This window comes from Pteronotus mesoamericanus, unplaced genomic scaffold (genome assembly GCF_021234165.1).
Source record: "Pteronotus mesoamericanus isolate MK-2021 breed Mesoamerican mustached bat unplaced genomic scaffold, CSHL_Meso_final scaffold_125, whole genome shotgun sequence".
In the NCBI taxonomy this organism is placed as follows: domain Eukaryota; kingdom Metazoa; phylum Chordata; class Mammalia; order Chiroptera; family Mormoopidae; genus Pteronotus; species Pteronotus mesoamericanus.
Window position 1 is genome coordinate 9,111,521 of NW_026555304.1, and position 19,485 is coordinate 9,131,005.

A 19,485-nucleotide genomic window follows, 5' to 3' on the forward strand; every position below is an offset into this window, starting at 1 on the left:
TGGCAGGTGGCGAGCCATTCCAGGGTTTGTCCTTTTCATGGGAATTAGTGTTTGAAGAGTAAGTGGGTACCACCAGCCCAGGTCAGACACCTGGGTTGGGGGGTAGGGAAGAGGGTAGAAACAGGAAAGCTCTTCATCCTGGAGCCTGGCCTAAAGGTTAGGGAGGGGTTCAGTGACCTGGAGATTCAGTGGGAGGAAAAGCTGGTGGTAGAGACATCACTGAGTGAACCTCCAGAGATCAGGGAGCAGGAGGACTCTGAGCAGCTGCTGGCTGGATGACCAAGAGTTGGGCTCTGGATGGGAGAGCTGGGATGCCCTCTCAGCCCTTCATGGCCCAGACATCAGCTCAACCTGGCTTTGCCCTGTGACAAGGGCAGGCCCTTCCCCCGTGACCCCCTCTGCCCACCTCAGTAGCACTGTCCTGTGCCACTCATGTCCCCCAGTAGCACTGTGCTGAGCCCCTCTTGCGTTCCCTGTAGTGATGCTGTCCTGCCCCCTACAGCCCCTGCAGGTGAGTGCTAACACCTTCACTGGCAGCCAAGCAGCAATATTTTTCCCATGGAGGCTCCAGAGAAGCAGCTTCAGACTGCTCTTGATATTTTGCTTGGATTGTTGGTAGAGAGATGGGAGAGGGGCCCAATTAGCCTCAGGCACTCTCTGGGGCAGTGTCCCCTGTCCCAGACAGGGGAGCCAACACTGTCTGAGCAGGCTCCACAGGAGGCTTTGGGGGTTGAGGCCAGGAGGGGAACACCTGTGTGCTTCCTGCCTTTCTCATGGATGGGCCTGGTAGGGTAGGTGGACCAGTGCCCTCCCAATGCTGTCCTCTGGCCTCAAGGCCTGGAGTGAGCAGTTCAGGTTGTCCCTTTCGTTTCATCTCACCTAGGGGGGCCAGGAGGAGCAGCCTTGTGCTCAGGAAGAACAGACAGCCTACATTCATTCCATAGCTGGTGGTAGCTTTGGGTGCCTCGTCTTCTCTAGGGCTCAGTTTCTCCATTTATAGAGAGGTCATGGCAGGGCTTTCTTGTCAGGGCAATGTCTGACTGCAGTGGGCTACTTTCTTCAGCATCCCATGCAGTTGGTTCATGCCCATGGCTGCCCCTGCCCTAAGTCTGTCTGGGTAGCAGTGGGTCCTGGGTCAGTAGATGGGGCAGGGCCTGGAGGGACACAGAGAGTTAGTTGGGAATCACAGAGGCTGAGCATGCATGGGCCCCTATGGGTGGGAGGTGGAGTGGTGGTGGACATGGCACAGTGGCTGGGCACCCTTTCCCAGACTCAGTGGCTGACCCGTTCATCCTGTGCACGGCTGTCCTGCAGGCTTTGGCAGAGCATGAAGACGAGCTCCCAGAGCACTTCAAACCCTCACAGCTCATCAAAGACCTCGCCAAAGAGATCCGGCTCAGTGAGGTAGGGATGACAGCCGGGGCCCATTGACCCTGGTTGTGGGAGGCCTCTGTCTTCTCTGGCTTTCCCCAGAGGGATGGCCATGTGGGCCACCTGCAAGATGTGGGCTTAGGCTCTTAGGCCCCTGTGGCAGGCTGCTGTCTCCTGGCAGGAGTTTAAGGAGTGAGAGATGGAATAGGGGCTCTTCTGCAGCTTCCTCTGGGCGTGGGGGAGGATGATTCTAGCCCCTTACGTAGCACCCACCAAGGAGGTAGGGGGGTCAAGCGGCTGATGATGTAGATGGATGTGGCCATGGCTCATGGATGGTGTAAACAGGTGTGGGCATGTCACACAGATGGTGACAGAAGTGAGCATGTAACACGATGGTGTAGACGGATGTGAGCTTGCTACATGATGGTGTAGACGGATATGAGTGGGCCACATGATGGTGTAGATGGATGTGTCTGTGTCACATGGGTGGTATAGAAGGACATGAGTGTAACACATGAATGATGTGCCCAAGTCACATGGATGGTATAGATTGATGTGCCTATATCACATGGATGGTATAGACAGATGTGGTTGTCTCACATGGATGATGTAGTATAGATGTGAACATGTCAGCAATGGTATAGACGGATTTAAGTGTCACACAGATAGTGTAGAAGGATTTGCCTGTGCCATGTGGATGGTGTAGATGTGCTGTGTCACATGAATGGTGTAGATGGATATGAGTATATGACACAGATAGGATAGCATGTCACAGCAGTATATAGTTGGATGTGTCTGTGTCACACAGTGATGTATTTGGATACTCCTTTTCTGCTTGAGTGTCTCCCACAGTCTGAGTCCATGAGCCCCTTCTGGCAGGAAGTGGTTGGTTACTTCTTTCTCTCCTTTCCCCAGAATGCCTCCAAGACCACCAGGCCAGAAGTGACTGCGGCCATCTCCTCGAATGAGGTCTGTTTTGGGGACCGAGAAAAAGAAGAACCCCCATCCCCCATTGAGGCCAGCCCTCCTCGGTCCTTCCTGGAGAAAGTGTCCAAAAAAAAGACTCCCAAAACTATGAAGATGCCCAAGCCATCCAAAGTCCCCAAACCCCCAAAGCCCCCCAAGTCCCTGAAGTCCCCCAAATCGCTGAAGCTCAAGGATGGGGGCAAGAAGAAAGGGAAGAAGAGTAGAGGGTCAGTCTCACCTACCATCCCCAACCTGGACCTGTTGGAGGCCCACACTAAGGAGGCACTGACCAAGATCGAGCCACCCAAGAAGAGCAAGGTGGGTGGCCTTGACCTCCCCACCTGTAGTCAGTGGGCCTGCAGACACCTCTAGGGGCCAGGCCTGTGGGGAGGAGCTGGGCTGTCATGTCCTTATGCTAGAGACTCGGGGCAGATGGACTCTGCCCCAACCTTTGCATGGCAGGCATTTGGAGAGAGACTGTCACGATGAAGGCAGCAGTGTCTGTGCTGGTACAGGGTGGCAACACAGAGGGTCACCTGGGGGAATGAGCTGGCTGAGTCCTCCCTGTGGTCCAGGCATTGGCTGAGATCTGAAGGTAGATTAGGCCCCAAGTGGAGGGCAGTGGGGAGGCAGCAACGGGGCCAGGTTACCTGGGGGGGCCCAAGCCCCTCTCTGTAGTGAGAGAGATGGGCCTGACCCTGAGCACTCACCAGTGTAATCAGAGGGTCTTAAATATGGGCTTCAAGGACAATGAGTTTCTGAGACCAATGGCTCATTGAGTGATTTGCTGCTAGTGGGAGACTGTTAACCTGCCAGGAGGTCAGCGACCACCAAGGCCAGTGTTGCAGGGCTGCAGTGGGGCATGTTGGTTTTCCCTTCCTCAAGACAAAGAGGGTAGATAAATGAATGAATAGATAGATGGGTGGAAGAAAGGAAAGAGGGAGGGAGGAATGGAGGCTAGAAGGAGGGTAGATGGATGGGTAGGTGGGTGGGTAGATGGATGGAAGGATGGGTAGGTAGATAGGTGGGTGGATGGATGGGTAGGTGGATCAGTGGGTGGATGGGTGTATAATGGATGGATGGATAGGTGGGTAGGTGAGTGGATAGATGGGTGGATGGTGAATGTATGGTAGATGGATTAGTATGTAGATGGGTCAGTGGGAGAGTGGATGGTGGATGGATGGGTGGGGGGATGGATGGGTGGGGGGATGGCCAGTGGATGGATGAGCTGCTGCATGTGGTCCAGGAAGAGAGAGGGTCTCTGTGGCTCTTGTTTTGTCCTGTAGCCTGAGGTAGCCCTGCTGCCTTTCCATGTCCCCTGTTGGGTCATGGCTGCTGTTTTCTAGGCCACAAAGAGTGTCCTGAGTGTGCCTAACAAGGAGATAATCAGCTCGCAGAATGATGTGGAGAGGCTGGAAATCCGAGAGCAAACTAAGAGCAAGTCAGAGGCCAAGTGGAAGTACAAGGTGAAATGTGTTCGTGTGGGTGTGCTTATGTACCGGTGTGTTTGCATGTGTAGTCTGGTAAATGAGTATGCTTTCAGGGAAGGCTGCATTCACGAGAGAGGTGGTGTGTGAGGTATGTGTGGGCTTGGTGTTATGAGCGGAGGAGCATGCCTATGCAGCTCTGTGTGTATTCTTGTAGGGCATGTGCAGATGTGTGTCCATCTGTCCCCCGTAGGTGGTGCTGTGAAGGTCTGCATATATGTGTGGCCTTGGAGGGACCACCTCCCATGGTGTTATGGGAGCATCCTGGCCTAAGAGGCTGAGTTTGTTGCCCTTTGAGTTGACCTATAGCATTGCCCTCCTTCACCTGGCCCTGGCTTGAGCTCACACTCTCAGGGTGTAGTATCCCAGGGCAGGTCCTGCAGGCCCATGGATCCCTGGATGAAATGTTCAGAGGGAGGAGGCTAGCTGGTCTCACTGCCTCTGCCCACTGACACCCCATGTGGGACTTAAGGATGGTCCTGGGTTTGCCTTTCAGAACAGCAAGCCTGATTCCCTGCTGAAGATGGAGGAAGAGCAGAAGTTGGAGAAGCCTCCTACATCAGGGAACAAGGACACCAAATTCTCATTTTCCTTCTCCAACAAGAAACTTCTGGGGTATGTGATGCTCATGAGAGGAGGTGTTGGTCCCACTTGCACCACAGTCACATACACATACCACGCTCACCCCCGCCCCCCCTGCCCCACAGTCTCCTGGTCTCCTGGGGGTAAAGCCCCACTCTTGACCTGACTCACATCACTAGGAATGCTCCTTGTGGGGGCCACATTAAGCAGGCACTTCTCTGCCTCCTAAGTCAATAGCTTGTGTGGTGGGAAGGGGGCAGCAGTGTGTGGTAGCAGGGAGGGGGAGAGAATGATTCGGTGGACGTAAGCCAAGTGGCTGTCCTGGGTTGGCACAGAGGATGTAGTGGGGGTCAGAGCCCTGGCGTTAGAGCCCAGAGGCCAGTGGTAAGGATATAGGGTCAGTGTGAACCCCATACTCTCAGATCTACCTAAAATTATGACGATGACAGGGATCATGGGTCCTTGTATGTCCAAGGGAGTCAGGAGGGCGTCCCAGAGGACATGGAGCTGAGCTAAGACATTGGGATGCCCAGCCTGGGGCCTGGGAGGGGGTGTGTGTGTGAGCTGCTGTGTCTGGGTGCCAGACTGTAGAACAAGTTTTTATCTGCTGACCTGCATGGCGGCTCTGCCCACTGTGAGGTGTAAGGGATGTGGCCTCACGCCCACTGTGAGGTATAAGGGATGCAGCCTCACACCTACTGAGAAGTCTCTCACTGGCAATGGCCCCAAAAGCTGCTTGCTAAGTCAGAGGTCCAGGCTGGGTGCCCTGAAGCCAGGAAGCAGGTACATCCCAGGAAGAGTGGAGCCACTTTTCTGTGGTGGGCCTGTTTCCTTATCTGTGAAATGGGAGGAGAAGACCACTTCCAGGTAGTGGAGAAATGAGGTGGGCCAACCTCTGGTGACTAGGCAGAGCCTGGTTGGCAGGCCCATTATTCTCAGGAACTCCTGGTAATGTGCTGAGGCTGCTCAGTGAGCCAGTGGGATGGGTCTGGTCTGTGGGGCCCTGTTGCCCTGACTTTATGGCTCTGAGCACATCTTTGATTCTCCTGGGCTCCTGGGGACCTTTTAAATGTCATTAACTCTATGACCCACTGTGCTGTGACCCACTTGTAGGGAGTTTAGAAATGGAGGAGAGAAAGGTGAACATAACTCTATAACCATATCACATCTGTGTGTATGTATATGTCAGGGAGGTATGTTGTATGTAGTGTTATCTAACTCATACCCACACCCGGCAGGCCAATAGTCAGCCTCTGTTTCTGCAGTTGGGAATTGGACCTGTACCCTGGGAACTGCAGATATCTCTGCTCCAGCCTGCTGGCCCCACTGCCGAGCACATGCCCAGGCCTAAGCCAGGGGAGGCCACAGCTGGAGTTTGTCGGGCGGGCTGAAGGAAGACCAGGCTGGTCCAGTGACCAGTGTGGGGCAGTGAGGAACACACCCTGAAACAGCCCAGGGAGAGGCCTTGCATTGGGGAGAAGGGCTGGGCCCCCACCTCGTGGGCTATGCACTGTCCTTACCTGGGTCCATGACATCTGGGAGGAAGCCATAGGATTGGGATGCATTCAGTCTGACTGCTGATCCTCTGAGGCCCGTGGCAGGGTGCTGAGGGCACTGGCCAGGCCATGTGGACACCCACTGACCAGCCCACTTCTATCCCAGCTCCAAGGCTCTCAAGCCACAGCCGAGCCCAGGAGTGTTTGGGGCCTTGCAGAACTTCAAGGAGGACAAGCCCCAGCCTGTTCGGGATGAGTATGAGTATGTGTCAGATGACGGAGAGCTCAAGATTGATGAGTTTCCCATCAGGAGGAAGAAAAACGCCCCAAAGAGGGACCTGTCTTGTGAGTTGGGGGGACATGAGGAGGGGCAGACCCAGCCTTGTAGGGCCATCCTGGAGCGGGCAGGTGTCAGGCATGGCTGGCTGGGGCTGACCTCCCAAAGCCACCGCCAACTCCTGTCTGCTCTGGTCTCAGTCTTACTAGACAAGAAGGAGCCACTGCCCACACCTGTTACGAAGCCAAAGCTGGACTCAGCACTCTACAAGGTGAGCACTATCTGAGGCCCCAAGACTGTAGCCTGTATGCTTTCTGCTTGGGGCGTAAAGGGGTGTCTTTTTGCCCCACCCTTTTTTTAAATTTTACGTGGGGACGTTGGGCTGGGCTCCAGAGTGTGGATATGAGTCCAGGGCCCAGAACAGGAGGGACAAAAACTGGTGTGGGGTGTGGAGGGTCTGCAGGTCTATGTGAGTGGTGGGACCTCGGGAGTGTCCAGCTAGACCTGCCATGAAGATAATGCATCTCCTTGATACTGAAGACAGGATGCAGGGGGAAGTGGGGCTGGGCCTGCTGGGGGATTAAGTTAGAAAACCTATGAGGCTTCATCTAACCGGGACATGGTAGCTGTCTCCTGTGAGACTGGGAGCCTCTACGGAGGCATATGCTGCCTGGGGAGCCACGGGATGTCCCCTTAGAGTCACCTGCCAGGGGCTGTTAACTGGGGCCCTTAAGTGTGGATATGTCCTCCTGCCTGCTCCTCATCTGACCACACTGGTTCCTTTGTACCTGTGTTCAGTATTGGGGCTCTTGCATAAGGTCCTGGGGACCAGGGCTCTTCCGGAGAACAGTACTGGGAGTGATGGCGCTCTGTAAGGGCTCCATGATCCCAGTGGAAAGCTCCACTACCCACACCAGGGAGTGTCTGACCAGCCAGCCTCACATGCTCATTACAGGGCAGGCATTTAAAATTTTTTAAAACTTCTTTTTCTTGTCAAGGGAAACAGTAGCCTTCTCCCTCTCCCCGGCTCTGTTCTGATTGGCTCCCTATTTCCACAGCCGAGCGATGACTCCTCGGATGAGGGCTCCCTTCGAATTGACACGGACACAAAGCCTACCCGTAATGCCAGAGTGAAGAAGGATGGTGGGGGCTCAGCCGCAGGCATCCTGGACCTGCTGCAGGCCAGCGAGGAGGTGGGCGCACTTGACTACAACCCCAACAGGTAGGCCGGGGCCCAAGGGTGGCTAGGGGGAGAGCGGGTGTTTCCACGTGGCCCATGGAGGTATTTGAGGTGGAGCTTTGTTGGCCATGGCAGTTTGCATGCAGGGGGCTCTGAGGGCTCGTATCCCGGAGGCCAGATAGCCAGAGTAGGACCCCTGCCTGGCAGAGGTGGTGCCAGACAGTCAGGGAGGTGGGTGTTTACTGGCCATGTAGGTCCAACGTGTCTGCAGATGTTCTGATTGAGGACACAGAACTCTAAGGACAGAGGCTCCTCCCCTCCATAGTTCTAGATACCTGGGCAGGGAGGTGGCTGAAAAGTGATTGTGGGTGGGGACTGTGGCAGGAGAAGTTGAGGGACCCTGTGGGGAGACAGTACCAGGCCAGGCACGTGCCAGGTGTCAGGGATGCTCCAGGCTGGGACGTCCAGCCATCTCTGTCTTGTCACTGCCCAAATGCCATAAAAATAATGTAATAAAATTTCCATGGCATGTGCCCCATATCCAAGTCAAGGAGAGTTGATGAGCCTTTCTGGGACCCCAAGGCTTTTCTTGTAGAGACCTCATCCCAAGGGACAGGAGACAGTGACTTCAGAGCTCATGGACTTGAGAACCTGCACCCTGAGGGGCTGGATTGGCATCAATGGCGGGGGGGGGGGGGCAGACTGTCCTTGAGACCAGATGTGTGGCCTGTTCAGCTGGGTCAGGAGCCCACTCACATGGGTGTGGATGCTGTTCTGTCCTGGAGGCCCCGAGATTTTGGGTGGACATGGTCAAGGTGCGTCTGCTCATCTCAGGCCAGGTGGCCCTCCCTGCCCAGGCCTGATGAGCCCAATCCTCTGGTTCAAGAAAAATGGATTAATCTGGGCTTTGCATTGGATGAAGGGCTGGGGCTTGTTTCTTTCTCAATCCCAGTTAACTTCTGTTTTTAAGCATTTCAGCCAAATTATTTTTAAACAATTTCTGCAAGTACCACAGATAGAGAACTGAGGAATTGGGGCCTATACCCCTTGTAGCCTCTGACTCGGGGACCTTAGCCACCTTGGGGGTGGCTCTCCTAGTACTCAAGACAGCGCAGACAGCTCGCTGGAGGCAGCAGAGGGGGGACCAGAGTCACCATCTGCCTGATGACAGAGCCTGAGCAGGGGGCCAGGCAGGTCAACCACGGGGTAGTGACTTCGAGGCCAGAGTGACTTGGCCTGAGGAAGGTGGGGCTCCTGTGGCCTGCATGGTGCCCTCTCTGCCCCACCCCCCCAGCTCTGCCCTCCGCATGTTCCCCACTGCCATCAAGTTTGTGTTTCCAGAATTGAGGACCCAGGGCGGCGTGAGTCCATGGAGGCCACACGTCAGGCTGATCTTAGACAGAGGGACTCTCAGGAGATGGATTGGGGTTTGATTAAAAGGGCTCTTGCTAATCAAATGGCCATGTTTTCATTCACAAATTACTATTTTTTTGTGCAGTGTTACCCCCTCTCATGGGAGTGGATGCGGGTTCCCTGGGCATCTTTAAGTGGTTTCTGTGGGTGTGAAACCTAAGCCCCTCACAGCAGAGGTGTCCTGGGCCCTGGCCAGGAGGAGAAGCCTCTCTGGGAGCCCCTTTCCTGTAGGGTACCAGTGCCTGGTGTTGGCTCCATGCCCCTTTTGGGTGCCCTTTTCTGAGGACCACAGTGACTGGCCAACACTTCAGTAACTGGTTGACACTCAGACCCTGGAGAGGAGCCCTAGACACCTTGGGCTTCTGCAAGGTCCAGGAAGAGACCCCTGGGATGAGGACAGATGGCCAGGTAACCAGGATTTGCATGGAGCTCGGAACACAGGTACCTCAGTTTGGGCTCCTGACTAACCTGGACAGGCACCACCCCCCCACCCCCCCACCCCAGAGGGCCACTGGTGTGTGGCTATGCTGCTGACTGCCCTGCAGGCACGCATACTCGGGTTTGCCTCATACACCCACACACTGCACACATGCCTGCCAGGCCACCCCCCTCAGCCTGCCACAAGCAATTCCTCTCTGGAGTCTCCCATTTGGAGCATAGGTCAGTTTTTGATGGTCCATTTGCTCTGTTTTAAGTACGTGCTATTTGGGAAAAAAACAGCTGAAGAAAATGGAGGAAAATATGTTAATTTCTTGTGGATGGTTTGCTTAGTGTTTACTGCTAGAGGGAACGGAGAGAATTTTGATATGATAATTGGAGGATTAAGGTATTACTTTCCATGTGCACTGGTTAGACTTTGCTCCTTGATCTGCCCCTGGTGTGGACAGACGGCAGCCCCAGACAGCGGCCCTGGGCTCCATTGCCCCCCTCTTGGGTTGCAGCTGAGCTGGACCTCAAGGTTCAGCTGGTACGGGTTGGTGGCTGGCTTCTAGGGGACCCTCGAGATGGCCGTCCTAGCCCCTACTTTCCTATCCTTTATGGGAAATCTGGCATTTCTATGGTCTGAGGCTGGGTAAAGGGTCTAGACCTTCACAGCTGGGCTGTATTTCACCCTCACTCCACAAGAGCCTGGTGCAGAGAGTGGAGGGCCAGTTTGGGGCTTGCTGGCTCCCATGCTGGGCTGGGGAACTGTGCCTGCTTCAGAGAGCATCCATGACAAGGTATAGCAATGATACTGCCAAATGCTGCATGCCCCCAGCAGGGTCTGGTTAGCCCTTTGCTGATGCTTTGTGGACAGGGCAGGTCATGGGGCTGTGGGGCCAGTGCTGGGGCTGTGGGCACTGAGGCAGACAGAGGGGCTGGTTGGGGGTTCTTAAAGAACCAGAGTGGTCTGACTGTACTTGATTTTCCCATTGTTTGTGGCTTAGAAATACAATCCCATTTGGATCCAGTGAAACCCCAAAACGCTTTGGTCTAGTGTGGCTTGGGTGGGGCAGGGGAGGTGATATTGGAGGAGGACTGCCCAGAGAGGCGCTGCCCATCACCTCTTCCCTTAGCTCTGCCTGGAGCCTTAGCAGTACCTCTCGCAGGACGGCTTCTGTTCACACTTGCCTAGGTGGCCCCAGCACTTCAGGGACTGTCCTCTGTATCTGTGCCCTCTGTGGCAGCCCCATCATTCTACCCCCCTCAGCTTCAGTCTTGGGAACCTCTTTTTTCTGAGCAGGTACTCCGGACTTCTTTTCATTTTAATGGCCTTACTAAACGTGCTTCAGATACCTCTTAGAAGCAGAGGTGGGAGCAGGGAGGGAGCAGTGTAAGAGAGGATGGTGCAGAGCCCCCCACTGAGGTCCTGCAGATGAGCACTTTCCAGTGTTGCACTGGGGTCATGGCAGCCCTGAGGGCAGGTTTGTCTCCTGGTTGGGGCGCACATGGTGTGGGAAAGAGGGGACCTCTCCATCAGACACATAGGGTGGGACTCCTGCTTCCTTTTTGTGGGACTACTAGGTCTGTGACAGGAGGAGGGATAAGTGGGGCTGCGGTTACCTCTGCCCCATGCCTGGCTCCCAGCCCTGCCTCCCAGGGCCCCAAGGAGCAGAGGGAGAGTCACCTGCCTCCACCAGGCCCTAGTGCAGTGAGAGGTATGGCTGGGTCAGCCATCCTGTCCCCGATGACAGCCAGAAATGGCCTGAAGGGAGATGCCCCACTGGGCTAGGCCCCCTGGGAGCTGCCTGGCTGGACACTATGCCTTGTGGGAATGTATGGGGTGAGCAGGGCAGGGCCCTTTGTGCTGGCCACAGGGGTATCCAGAGCCCAGGCCAGTGCAGAATATCTGAATAGGGCCTGGGTATTGGAATTTATAAGCTACCCAGGGATTCTGATGCACAGAATCCCTAGGGGTACTGGCTGTGAAAGGTGTGGGCTGGGGCATGGACAGACTGTGGGGCACGGGGAGGGCAGGGAGCAGAGAAGGCCCCTACCCCACACTTCAGGAGGCTGGGCAGGACCCTGTGGGAGGGTCCATAGTGACAAGGAGGGGAAGGAAGCTGCTGGAGGAATCCAGGACTGAGACTGGAAGGGCCAGCTGTTCAGATTTCTGTGGGAAGGTGCCACCCATCTGCCCCTCCCAGAATAAGGACAGCACATAACAGGGTGTCCAGCAGTGGTGCTGGCTGCACTGGGTGTCTCAGAAGCCAGAGAAGGTCCTTCGGGAGAGGGGAGCCAGGGCAGCCAGGGAAGACAGCAGGGGCGGAAGCATGGGGTAGGGGACAAGGACAAAGCCAGGAAAGCTCAGGCCGGTTCTGAGGTGCAGCACTGCCCAGAGCTGGAGGGCAGCAGGATGGAGTCAGTGAGGGGAAGGTGGCATTGAGGTCATATCATTTCAGCCTGGGCATCTCGGGGCTGAGAGGGACCAAACTCTGGTTGAGCTGAGGTGTGGCTGTGCTGGCAGGTGAGGTGTAGATGAAGACCAGTGGAGGTGCAGATGCAGGTGTAAGTAGGCATGTAGATGAAGGTGCGGGTATGAGTGTAGATGCAGGTGCAGTTGGGGTGCAGATACAGGTACTGATGAGGGTATAGGTGCTGGTGAGGGTGTAAATGCAGGTGTGGGTATAGGTCCAGGTATAGATATAGTTGCCGGTGTGGATGTGGGTGTAGGCTAGATGTATGTATAGGATCAAGAGTAGACTTGGGTGTAGATGTACAGTAGTTGTAGATGCCAACACAGTCATGGAGAGAGCATGAGTCACCTGGGAAAAGCATGGGTTATGGGAGCGAGAGTACTGTGGTACCCCCATGTCAGGGTGCTGGTTTGAAGGGTGCCCTCAAGGGTACAGGGGGAGGAGCACTTTGGCTGTGGTTTTGAGCAGGGGTCCGTAGTCGGGGAGCAGTGTTGGGGGGATCTAGGTGTACAGAGCCAGCTGGAGTGGAGGAGGGCTTGGGGCCTCTGTCTGCCAACCACCTCCTTCTGTCCCTCCTCCCCTCCTTCTACTTCCCTCCTTGTGTTTCTTCTCTAGGCCCCTCTCTGTCCTTTCTTTGGAGTGGAGGGTGGGGGCAGTGGGTAGGGAAGGGGGTGCATGGCCATTTCCATGGGGAAGTCATCAGCCACCAGCATCCTTCCTCCCACATCCTCTGCTGATCACTGGATGAGAGGATGTGTGGGCTGTGGGCTATGGGCCAGGTCTGAGTGCCTGTCTCTCTGTGCCTCCAGCCAGCCCCCAGCCTCCCCCAGCACGCAGGAAGCCATTCAGGGAATGCTATCCATGGCCAACCTGCAGGCCTCCGACTCCTGCCTGCAGACCACGTGGGGTGCTGGCCAGCCAAAGGGCAGCTCTCTGGCGGCCCACAGCACCCGGAAGAATGGGACTGGCAGCAAGAGCACAGGCAAGCGCTTACTGAAGAGGGCAGTGAAGAACAGCATGGACCTGGATGATTATGAGGAGGAGCAGGACCACCTGGATGCCTGCTTCAAGGACTCGGACTATGGTGAGCACCCCCGCAGGGAGAGCTCTGACAGTGGAGCTGGCCATTTCTCATGAGTGATAACTAGACCATAAACATTGCCCTTTAAAAGTGGACTGCTTAGTGGTGTTTATTAGTATATTTAGAGAGTGCGCGACCATCACTGCTGCCAATTTGAGAACATGTTACCACCCCTAGAAGAAGTCCATCCCCTCCACCCCGCAGCCCCTGGTACACACTGGTTTACTCTGTCTCCCAGATATCCTGAATATGTGTTGTTCATAGTATCCAACAATGCTTGGTCCTTCGTGTCTGGCTTCTTTTATTAACACACTTGTCAGGGTTCCTCCACATTGTAGCACGTGTCAGCACTTCGTTTCGTGGAATAATATACAGTGTGGACACACTACATTGTTTATTCTTCCACCCACAAACACTTTGGGGGCTTCCACCTTTTGGTGATTGTGAATAGTGCTTTGAATGTTGGTGTGCAAGGGGTTTGCATGGCCTGTGTCCACAGTGTTCCCAGGTGTGCACAGGGGAGGGGGGGCACTGCCGGGTCAAAGGTTATAGCTTATTTTGTTTTCTGAGGACCTGGCCGACTGTCCCCCATTTTACACTAGTAATGCATTGAGGCTGTGTCTACCCTCTCTATGTGTAGATGGAGCAATAGGTCTGGAGTGGCTCTATGGCCTGTGTCTGAGGTGGGCAGTGAGTTGGGGGCTGGGCCATGGGTACAGTCTCCTCCCAGGGACTATGGTCCCTTAGTCCCCAGCATGGCCCCTCCAGGCTCCAGGCTCCAGGCTCTGGTGGAGCGGCTGTCAGCCTCATGGTAGGGGACTTGGAAGCAAGTGCCTGCCTGCGGATGCATCAGTCTCCATGGGGTACAACATGCTATCGCAGGCCCACTGTACCTCAGGATTGTATGGTACCTCCATGCTGTAGGGCCTGCCTTCGGCACAGTTCTGATGGTCCAAGGGCCACGTGTTCATACCCCTGTGCCCAGATATCCCCCTGGCAGCAAGGCTGGCCCTGTCCCATCTGGTGGACACATTCATGCCTCACTGTGGAGCCTGCCCTGGCCTCACAGTGGAGTGAATTCCGTTTTTGGGGCATAGGGTAGGTCCTGGGGGTTCAGGTGCCACAAGTCCTGGTGGTTAAAGTTCACAGCCTGTAGCGTGGGAGATGGGGGTGGTGCCTGCAATTCACCTGGAGCTACCATGTTAGGTTCGCTCCTCCAGAGACTCCTTGAGGCAGGTCTAGGGGTGTTCAGGGCCACCCAGCTCCATTAATGTTTTCTTTTCTGATAACAGAGAGGGAGATGTTCTGAGAAGAACTGGGCAATCAGTGGGTGCTGCAATCAGGCTGGGGTGGGTGAGGCTATTCAGGTGTCTTTCTCTAAACTGAAAGGGGGCCCAGGCTAGACAATTTCTGGAGCACCCTGTGCCTGGCACTCTGCAACCTGAGCCTGGCTCCAAGGACGTCGGTTACCAGGTTTGCTAGCTGCCTGCCGTACCCACCCCACTTGGCTGTGCCAGTGGCTCAGTCCTTTCTCCCCTTGCCTCTCTAGTGTACCCCTCTCTGGAGTCTGATGAGGACAGCCCAGTCTTCAAGTCCCGGTCCAAGAAGAGGAAAGCCTCGGACGATGCTCCCTACAGCCCAACAGGTAGTTCTGGGATGGGAGGGGCTCCATTCACACCTGAAAGGGCAACCATGGACACGTTGGCTCTATGCAGGGCATTGGCTCTGCACAGGGCTCAGATGGGGTGTCACCTGCCTGCTTTCCTCCTGGGACCTGGAGCCCAGGTGCTGCTGTGAGTGGGCTGCTGTGGTGCCCTCTTTCTAGTGTCTCCTTGGTGAGCAGCCCTGGGAGGGCAACCTTTTTATCTGGCCCACAATGTAGCAGCCAGTAGGCGGGAGGCCTTGTCTACTTTTCATGTGATCCCCCTCCCCCTGGCCCTCTCCTGTCTTGCTGGGTGGGATCCTCTGCCCTATTGGGCCTCTCACTGACCCTCCCCACGTTGTGATGTGTCCCAGGGACTTAAAGCCAGAATGGGGTGGGTCCGGGGGAGCTCAGGGGTGCCCACAGTGGTGAGTGGCCAACTGAGGAAGGCTGATCTTCTTTCCCAAAGCGAGGGTTGGTCCGTCGGTGCCGAGGCAGGACAGGCCTGTTCGAGAAGGGACCAGAGTGGCCTCCATTGAGACTGGGTTGGCAGCTGCTGCAGCCAAACTATCCCAGCAGGTGAGTAGGGGGCGGGGGAGCCAAACCTGTGCAAAAACCACCTAGGCTAGGGGCTGGCACAGGCTTAGGAAAATTGGAATATTGCTGTCCCCTGTTTCTCCAGGCTCTTAAGTCCCTAAGAATGGGGGTGGGGAAGTGGGGAACTGGTGGTATGGGCTGCTGACATAGACTGGTATCTTGTTGGTGAGGCTAGTTGTCCTAGGTGCAGGGAGAGCCCTGGCCAGCAGTTCCTCTGGGGGCCCTCCCCAGTCCCTGGTGATCCGGCATTTTCCTCTTGTCCTTGCAGAGCTGGAGGACATCTTCTGTCCATCTCATTTGCCACTTCAACTCCTCCTGGTCCCAGCTCCCTCAGGAGAGAGAGGGTCTTAGATTCTTAGGTGCCAGCTGGACCAGGCCCTACCCCATTTGGGAACCTGAGGAAGTTAACAGGACCAAAGTGAATAGTCTAAAGCTAAGAGTCTCAAGGCAGCTCAGAGTGGGGAGATGGGCGCTGGGGGCTGATCATGAGTGCCAGGTGCTACTTGGTCCTGTGTCCAGGACATCCCACTGCACAGAGGGAAGCATGGTGGTTCTTCCTTGGGCCCCAGCACTGCTCTGAGGGGCTCAGGCACTGGCCCAGCCCTTTCTGCCCCCATAGCACTGGTAGTTCCACTGGAGAGGTCTTGTGCACAGGGACCTGCCTCCCTTGATCCAAGGTTGTGAGGGCTGCTCTCTGCTCTGACAGCCCAGCATCTGAGGCCCATCTGGCCCTGCTGGCTAACTTGCCCGCCTGGTTTGTTCAAAGGAGGAGCAGAAAAGCAGGAAGAAAAAGAACTCCAAGAGGAAGCTGGCTCCCAGCACCACCTCCACCTCTGCGTCGGCCAGTACCACCTCGGCCAGCACCACCTCGTCCTCCACCACCTCGGCCAGTACCACGTCGGCCTCTACCACCCCATCCTCCACCACCCCTGCCTCCACCAGCACGGCCTCCACCAGCACCGCCAGCAGCCAGGCCTCACAGGAGGGCAGCTCACCTGAAATTCCACCCGAGGCACACAGCAGCAGCCTGGCCGACCACGAGTACACCGTGGCTGGCGCCTTCGCCGGGGCCCAGGCAGGTCGCACCTCACAGCCCATGGCCCCAGGGGTCTTCCTCACACAGAGGCGGCCCTCCGCATCGTCCCCCAACAACACTGCTGCCAAAGGTACTGTCCCTGCTAGCCCTAAGCAGCGTAGACTTGCAGACTGTCCCCGTAGATGACCACAGGTTTCCTTTGTCCCACTGTAGCCACTTGTGTCTGTGGCCATACACTCAGTCACACCTTTCAGTGTGTGAAAGAAATGGTCTCTTTCAAGGTTGAGAGCCAGGGTCACACACCAGGGGAATCTGGTTGCCTCAGAGTTAGGTCCAGCTCCTCAGATCCTGAGGGCTTCAGCTTTGGGGGCCTAGCTTGGAGTCTGGGTGTGGTCAATGGTTTGCCAAGGGTTCTCTGGGAGGGGCCCAGAGTGACTGACCCAGGACCCTCTGTGTGAGTTGGCATTTCCACTGTCAGCCCCCAGCCCCATGGTCTGGTGAGTGGTTGGCTCACTCACTCCTCCTTTCCTGAAGGACTCGTATCCCCAGCAGAGTCCTTCGCCCTGGCCACGAGACCCAGCCAGTCATGGACAGAGCTGGTGTGGCTCCAGGTGGCCCTGTTGCCAGGAGGTGGGGCCTCACTTTACCATAATGCCATTGTTCTGGCCTGTCCCCACACTGACCTCAACCCCTCCCCTTCGTCACTCTCCCCTCGTCCATATAATCACTGAGCTGGGAGCTTTCTTGAAGATCTGTGATTTCAGAGGGGCACAGAGCCCCCAGGTGCTGGTGTCACAGGCCCGTTTTACGGACAGGATGGGGGAGTCAAGGAGGGTTTGGAGACTCCCCACCCCACATGCTTCTCCTCTTGCCCTCTCATACATCTATCTGCCTTTTTTGTGTCCCCTCTTCTACCCCCAGGAAAACGTACAAAAAAGGGCATGGCCACCGCCAAGCAGAGGCTTGGGAAAATTTTGAAAATTCATCGGAATGGAAAACTGCTCCTTTAAAGTTTGGAAAGCCAGGATCCTTCTGCTCCGCTCAGGACCCCCGGAGCCCCGCTACAACATCAGCCCCCAGGAGGGTGGCCACGCTGCCGCAATCCGGGGAGGGCCTGGCCTCCTCCCAGCCACTACTCCCCACACATGAGCAAGCGTCTGTTGCTTCAGCAGGCGGAGCTCATTGATATGGACAGATGTCCTTTCTCAAGTTGCTTAGAGTGACCAGTTCCTGAAACTTGGCCCTGCCAGTTGGAGGACTATTCCTGTTTCAGGACAGCCTCTAGGCGCCCCAAGCATGGTTGTGATTGCGGGGCCTCTGCAGCTCTGCTGGGAGCACGAGTCCTTCGAGGAAGGAGTGAGCCAACCACTCACCAGGCCGAGTCTGAGCCGGCCACAGGCTGGTAGCCTCCAGAGGCTTAAAAAAAGGCAAAGAACACTAGAGAGGAAGAAGAGGAGAAAGCAGGGTGTTTATGTGCCCCCCCCATCTCCTCCCGAGTGATTCTCAGATACGTCCAGAGAGCGTTCAACCTGGCCAGGTGAGGGGCCTCCAGGCTCCCTGGCCGGCGGTTGGCAGGCCAGATGGTGGATGTCAACTCCTGAATGCCCAGGGCATTTTAGGAATGACTGGGGCTGGCAGCAGGGTCAGTGTGTTAGTGGGTAGGGGATCCTACCCACCATGGGATCCCCAGCTATGATGTGGGGCCCGGGGCCCCCAGGCAAAGGCACATGGGTGGGCCCTGTTGAGCCCTACTGGCTACACTCCCAAAAGCACTTGTCAGCCAAGGCACCCTGCCCCAGGCCTGGTGGGGTGGATGGTGGCCAGGAGGCCCGAGGATGAGGGGGGCCTGGCACTTCTGTCTTGTCACCTGTCACTTGGTGTCGAGTGCATGGGTGGCTCCTGGACTGTGTGTCCACCCATCGACATGAAGGGGCTGGATTTGTTTCTCAGGCAATCCTGTATTTTAATTTTAGATGTATTTCCTGAAGCATATTTTTCATAGAATGTAGCGTGTAAATAGCTTTTTAAATAACTTCTTTTTTATAAGAGTAAAAGTATCTTTAGGAATTTCTTTCTATAGAGTCCTTCATTAACATTTATACGAGTTTTTTGCCGAGTCTGATGAACAGTTGGGTTTCCAATGCTTTTCCTTTTCCTTTTTTTTTTTTTATTGTTATGGTTATTTTTTTCTTTTAGGGACTAAAGTATTGCCTGAAAAACAAGTGATGTCTGTGCAGCCTTATATCTGTCTTTACAGAAGCAAACAGTACACAAAAGATCTATTTCAGACTTGTTTGAAGATGAGTCTTCAACTTGAATACCAGCTCTTTCTTTCCTTCTTGTTGATGAAGGGGGTGGGGTACAGTTATTTTACTAGCACCTTGTGAAGTGTTCTGTGTTTTGTGATGCTGTAATTTATTAATGTTTGTAGCTTTTTATATTTGTACATTTCTTATGAGCTTTGTTTATATGCCCATCCCTGGGTGTTCCGTCCACGCGGAGAGGCAGCTTCGTGCAGGCCTTGGTCCCTGGCTCAGCCTGTTGTGGGGACACGGCCACCGGGCCTGGAGAATGGGCAAGGCGCCGCTCACGGACCCGACTATTCCAACCCAGCGTTTTGAAGGTTTTCTTGCCTGTCATTGTTGAACACTTATATAATCTAACCCAGCCATCAAACTGTTCTCTCTCTTATTTTTAAATTTTATTATTTTGGCAACATGTACATTTCTAACAAAGTTTATCGTGACTATTAAAGTGTTTTATTTCCCAATTCATATTACTCTTGTATCGAGTCCATGAGGTCTAAGGCAACTTAAATCAAAGTTTTAAAAGAGTAAAAATATTTCAGGTTTTGTACAGAATCATGTCTGTGTCATTTCTGCCTCATTCACCACTGTCCGTACTGGTAGCGAGGACGATGCGTGTCCTCAATGGGGTGGGAGGACACTGTGGTCTGGGGGTCGGGTCTTGTGCACCCCAAGGGCTGGGTGTGAGGATGGGCAGTCAGGCCAGGCCCCCTGCCCATGCCCAGGCTACCTTCGTTGCCCTTAGTAATTCCTCAGGTTGCCTATAGGGCACATAACTGCCCTGCACCCCGAGCCAGCCTGCAGGAACGGGCAGAAGAGACCCTTGGGGGCAGGCAGCCTTTGAGACCCTGGCTTTACTAGTTCCAGCCCCAAGCATCCTCAAAAACTTCTAAAAACCTTCTTATGGTTCACAGGTGGGCAATTTAGCTGAGCCAGTGAGTATGGGGCCAACACCCGCAGGCATGCAGGAATGGATACAGAATTTCAGTCTAAACCTAATGTTACAGCAAATGAACAAAAGCAGAATCCACCCTCCCCCCGAACCCTGCACAGACACAGTGCTGGCACAAAGAGGATCAAGAATCGGGGGGTGAGGGGGCAAAGAAATGCCGGATGGCTGGAGGGACCACTGCAGAGGAGCTCTGGGGCTGCCT

At 55.1% G+C, this 19,485-nt stretch overlaps 1 protein-coding gene across 2 annotated transcripts in view; it reads left to right on the forward strand.

Moving 5' to 3' along the window:
* The window catches only part of PHF2 (PHD finger protein 2), a 91,415-nt gene extending 72,584 nt beyond the window's left edge, over positions 1 to 18,831 (forward strand). Inside the window, exons 11-22 of one of the 2 annotated variants that reach the window (XM_054588078.1) lie at positions 1,315 to 1,404; positions 2,287 to 2,655; positions 3,684 to 3,803; positions 4,321 to 4,439; positions 6,069 to 6,247; positions 6,380 to 6,450; positions 7,238 to 7,401; positions 12,479 to 12,753; positions 14,300 to 14,395; positions 14,862 to 14,971; positions 15,756 to 16,155; positions 16,947 to 18,831. In XM_054588078.1, coding sequence (XP_054444053.1) covers positions 1,315 to 1,404; positions 2,287 to 2,655; positions 3,684 to 3,803; positions 4,321 to 4,439; positions 6,069 to 6,247; positions 6,380 to 6,450; positions 7,238 to 7,401; positions 12,479 to 12,753; positions 14,300 to 14,395; positions 14,862 to 14,971; positions 15,756 to 16,155; positions 16,947 to 17,035 — 2,082 coding nt within the window. In that variant the 3' untranslated portion in view covers positions 17,036 to 18,831. The remainder of the gene's footprint in view (positions 1 to 1,314; positions 1,405 to 2,286; positions 2,656 to 3,683; positions 3,804 to 4,320; positions 4,440 to 6,068; positions 6,248 to 6,379; positions 6,451 to 7,237; positions 7,402 to 12,478; positions 12,754 to 14,299; positions 14,396 to 14,861; positions 14,972 to 15,755; positions 16,156 to 16,946) is intronic. The other variant, XM_054588079.1, reaches the window with a different exon arrangement.
* The last annotated feature ends 654 nt before the right edge of the window (positions 18,832 to 19,485 follow it).